At 35.8% G+C, this 4607-nt stretch overlaps 2 protein-coding genes across 2 annotated transcripts; both read right to left on the reverse strand.

Annotated features, from left to right (window-relative positions):
* Positions 1-98: 98 nt before the first annotated feature.
* On the reverse strand, positions 99-2090 carry LOC109590513 (probable E3 ubiquitin-protein ligase HERC4; the record flags this gene model as incomplete). The annotated part of the gene is made up of 6 exons (XM_020006413.1): positions 1869-2090; positions 1541-1657; positions 801-957; positions 550-626; positions 283-472; positions 99-225 (listed from the first exon to the last, which is right to left on the reverse strand). Coding segments are annotated over exons 1-6 (783 nt in total), but the record flags the coding sequence as incomplete, so codon positions are not given.
* A 47-nt stretch (positions 2091-2137) lies between these two features.
* Positions 2138-4592, reverse strand: LOC105315497 (wings apart-like protein homolog). The gene is made up of 15 exons (XM_020006414.1): positions 4552-4592; positions 4379-4496; positions 4156-4286; positions 4021-4097; positions 3911-3967; positions 3727-3859; positions 3615-3662; positions 3363-3497; positions 3204-3305; positions 3006-3061; positions 2871-2932; positions 2702-2806; positions 2543-2631; positions 2397-2492; positions 2138-2313 (listed from the first exon to the last, which is right to left on the reverse strand). The coding sequence occupies exons 2-15, from the start codon at positions 4449-4451 to the stop codon at positions 2242-2244; spliced, it is 1236 nt and encodes a 411-aa protein (XP_019861973.1). The 5' UTR covers positions 4452-4496; positions 4552-4592; the 3' UTR covers positions 2138-2241.
* Positions 4593-4607: the final 15 nt, after the last annotated feature.

Here is a 4607-nt window from a genome sequence, read left to right on the forward strand (position 1 = left end):
TGTGGAATATATAGAATATTATAACAGAAAAAGAATATGTAGAATATTATGTTAGAAAAATAAAATATTACTTTTCCTTGTTCTATTAGTAAACTTACCTGGACCTGGAATACAGTATGGTCAGTGCCACAGGCCACGTGAGAGACTGTGTATCGTTCCATAAACTCATTCAATGTTGGATAACTTATCTTAGTTGTCACACGACCAAACCCACACTGAGCCCGCCTACACACATAATTAAAACACAACACTATAAAATCAGGTACTATTATTATACAGTACCTGTTGTCTCCCCATAGAAAGACCCCACCGGACACAGTGAGAGCTGCACTGTGATTAGATCCACAGATTAGCTTAACAACTGGTGTTGATATGAGGTGGGTTATCTGAGTAGGAGCAAGGACGCGGGACAGACCCTCGGAATGTCCCAACTGAGAGGTTGTATTCTTACCCCAAGAAAAAACACGACCATCTAATGAAAGAAAACCAGCATTATTAAAATACATGTATGCATAAAGAATTACTCCTATAAAATGGTGGTATTAGTACCTTGTGTTAGTGCTAAGGTATGGTGGTCACCGCAAGCAGCTTGGACGACAGGACGACCAAATGGCAAACTTAATATACTAGAAAAAAACCAAAAATTATCATAAAACATCACAATGTAGAGCATATGCACTAATAAGCTCATGAAACAGAACAACAAAAACCTTATTGTGCACTAGCAGAATGCAGTGATAATCTGCCATTACTTTAAGTTTTCAGTCACAAAACAAGTATGTATGGTGTTAGTTTCATACTTTGGTTTGCATATTGGTTGCAGTGTTTTCAGTCCAAGCTGTCCCTCGCTGTTGTCTCCCCATGTATACAAGGACCCATCTGAAGAGAGTGCTAAACTGTGCTTCACTCCACAGCTAATGCTGATTATGATAGTATCATCAAAAGTATCAATGTGAGCTGTAAAAAAAAGAAGCCATTACAGCATAGCAATCATAATTATTTCATGAATAATAAATTAGTGGATTATTTGCAAAAATTAAATTCCTTATTTTATATGCCATACCTTTTTAAATGAACAACATGTAATTATTATTATTGCAAAATTACGTGTAATAGTAAATGAACCATTTTGTAAAACTTTTAGGAGTACTGTAGTATCATAGTATCAGTGAATTATTTATTCTTGGCAGCTAGTGTGAGTACATAATGACCTATACACATTGAGAACTATCCTGTACCTCACTGCATTATATTGTCATTCATTCAATAAAACAAAAGGCAACTACCACAGAAGCAGCTGAACATTGCAGCTGCAGAATACCTGCCATTAGTGCTAAGAGTCAGTAGAGTGCTCCACTCATTATCACCACTGAACTAACACTGACAAAAATGTTCGTTATAAATATTTCTTTTCAGTGGTGGTAATAAAATCGATCATTTTGCAAGTGAAAAATGCAACACAAATACTTTGCGTTAATTGGACATCATTAATTATTGGATATTATTATAAATAATTATACGCACTGGTATCATACAGTACCTGGTATCATTATGCATGACGTTTTTTGCTCAATCCCTAACTGTCCATACTGGTTACTCCCACAGGAATAAAGGCAGCCTGACTCCAACAATATGAGTGTGTGTGAAACACTGGACGCTAGGATTGAATGAAAAATATCCTTAAATAAATATAAATAATGGTACGTTTGGAGAAAAATACATAAAATAAACTTCCTCCATCCATTCCTATCACTCATTATTTATAAGCACATGTTCACAGTTAGTATATATTAACTTTCAAGAGCTAGCTGCATGAGGCACTCTCAAGTAAAAGGTTTAAGTGCATCATGGCCTGAGGTAAGTCTTACCAATGCACTTGATCTTTTTGTCACCAAAGGCTGTGTTTGGTCTAGCCTCCATTACACATTTTTCCTTCACGTCCAAGCCCAGTGCTCCATCGTGAGCTTCGCCCCAACAAAACATGACAGAAAGCCTATTTCTCTCGTAGTAGAACCTGTAACAAAGTACGAATAAGCCTAGCGCAGTGAGGAGATTAGCTGACTGAGCTGAGTCTACTACGCGAGAAGCTTCTTTATGGGCGTGGGTATCGGATTAAACCACGCCTACTAGACTAATGTTTTTAATGTTTTTTAAAGGAGAACTTTGATATTATGATAAAAGCACACTATGTGAAGTTAATCTGTAAATCATAAAAGGGCAGAGCTTGTGAATATTAGTCTATCAATCCATTGCAGATAGAAACTTCAGTATTCTCTGGACTGAGTCTAAACCAGACCTTGTGGAACCAGAGCTCTACAGAAAAATACATAGACAAAGTGAAATAATACTTTGTGGCATGGAAGCTATTAATTGGAAATAATATACATATTCCTTACAGCCATGTTCATAAATAATAAGAATTCTTTAAGAACTTTAATAAGTGACGAAAAGTTACCACCAGGCAACTTGTTCTTTACATTGAGAGCGAATTCCTAGCAGGAGCAGACACATTATGCTCAAGGATCACATTAATTGTACATACTGAGTCATTCTGTATCAATAGTGCTACCAGTACAGCTGAATATGATGATATAATGGAGTCCTCCATGTGCTTCCCTGCCTGTGATAAAGCTAAGAGAAAAAAAAAATAATAATTTGTACAATAATTTATAATTGTAATGTGTTAATCAGACTTAATTACCAGAATCAAAATCTTCTCGTTTGAATATCAGTGGATCAAAGCTGATGTTCCCTTCCTCCTCCTCTTCCTCTTCCTCCTCCTCCTCTTCTTCCTCATCCTGTTCTTCTAGGAAGATGAATGAATACATTATGTTCATGAATACACTCAATGATAGATTGATGATTCTTACTGTCTTCAGCTTTATCCTCTTCCATCTTCTCTTCCTTTCTTTCCTTCATTTTCTTGGGTACACTAGATACAAAAAATTAAGAACATACAATGTGCAAGTACAGTATATTTGCTATAGCTGTGTCAATACACTCACGGTTGGATGCCTGACTTCATCCTTGATGTAAAAGTCGAAGTCAAGTCTTTTCTAACCTATAGAATACAAATTACACCAAAATACTAACAAATGAACCAGTTTGTAGCCCACATGCATATGCACATGTATCTAACTACATACAAATCATCATACAAATCATTAAGATTGGATTGTCATAGTGTAGTTAGTACTAATTACTTTGGGCGACTTGGCAGGAGATTCATGTGATATGACTTGTTTTGTAGGTGTAGGGACTTCAACACTAGCAGACTCTCCTCTCTCATAATGAGTCAAAAACAACTAATCATGATGATGATAATAGTAACTTTATTTTTTGAAGAAGAATTAGTAGCAAACCTTCACTAGAGCTTGAGTAGCCAGCATATCCCCGTAAGGGTTACTGCTAGTAGAAGCAACATCAATGAAGACGGAGCACATGTGCTGGACATTAGTGGAGCTCTCCTCCAGTAGGTTAATCAATAGAGACAAGCACTACAAAATAAATCACAGAAAAGACAATAAGAATACTCTCTGTACATACATGTAGAATATATTGATTGCAATCAGCATGTGTATAGCGTTATTTTTAACTTTTTAAAGTAAACTCACGAGGACTAAGATATCAAATTGTTGAATAACTGGTACACTCTGAGCCAACTAATGATACAAGAGAATACATGGACACCATGTGCCATACATGTGAAGCACATGTGTTCCTTACTTTGAATGTAAAGTTGCATATCGAGTCAATTATTTTCTCTTGCTCTCCGACTCGGTATGAAGCAAGAGCATTATCGTGAGTAATATTTAAAAACACTCTCAGAGTCCCCAATAGAGTCTCAGTCACTATAAACCTACTCACAAATGACAATATGGTAAAGAACTTATAAAGAATCACTAATTACGTATGTCTTGTGCTGAGATCCTTTGAGATAAGATAATCACCTAATAACACTAAAAATCTAACAAATATAAGACTCCATAACACATTCATCCTGTACAATGTAGTACATACTTGGATATTTCTGATATAAATATTGAGCCATCAAACATAGTCAGGTAACTCTGGTTTCCTTTACTCATACACAAAATCTAATCATTAACACATACAGTAATAGCACATAAACTGTACATATGATTCACTACTTACATTTTCCAATAGTTTAAGTTGCCTGAACAACTTCATAAAATGAACATCAACTTCTCTCTCTTCTCCTTCTTTTCCCTCCTCTTCTTGGTCACTGGTCAGGTACCCAGTGCACTGTCTAGTTAATGCTATTGCTATAAAAGAAGTAAAGAGGAGGCTCATAATTCATATTTATATCAGCTTAAACATCACATGAAGATAATGCTATTAAACAATGTCATTTTACCTCTGTTAGCAATAACGTCAATAGCCCCAAGAGTCCTCAGATCTTCCTTCAATGATGAAACACTAGTATTCATTGATGAGGTTAGACTCAGGAAACACTCAGTGGCCAGCTCTCCTAACTGTATATGAAACACTAACGTTAATATGGTACAGAATAGATAATACTTGGCTTACACTTAATGTTGAAGGCTGCAGTGAGATGTCAACTGTCTCATTAGTATACTAGATCA

The sequence above is a fragment of the Amphimedon queenslandica genome, unplaced genomic scaffold (genome assembly GCF_000090795.2).
Source record: "Amphimedon queenslandica unplaced genomic scaffold, v1.1 AMPQUscaffold_9915_Cont17833, whole genome shotgun sequence".
NCBI classification, from domain to species: Eukaryota; Metazoa; Porifera; class Demospongiae; order Haplosclerida; family Niphatidae; genus Amphimedon; species Amphimedon queenslandica.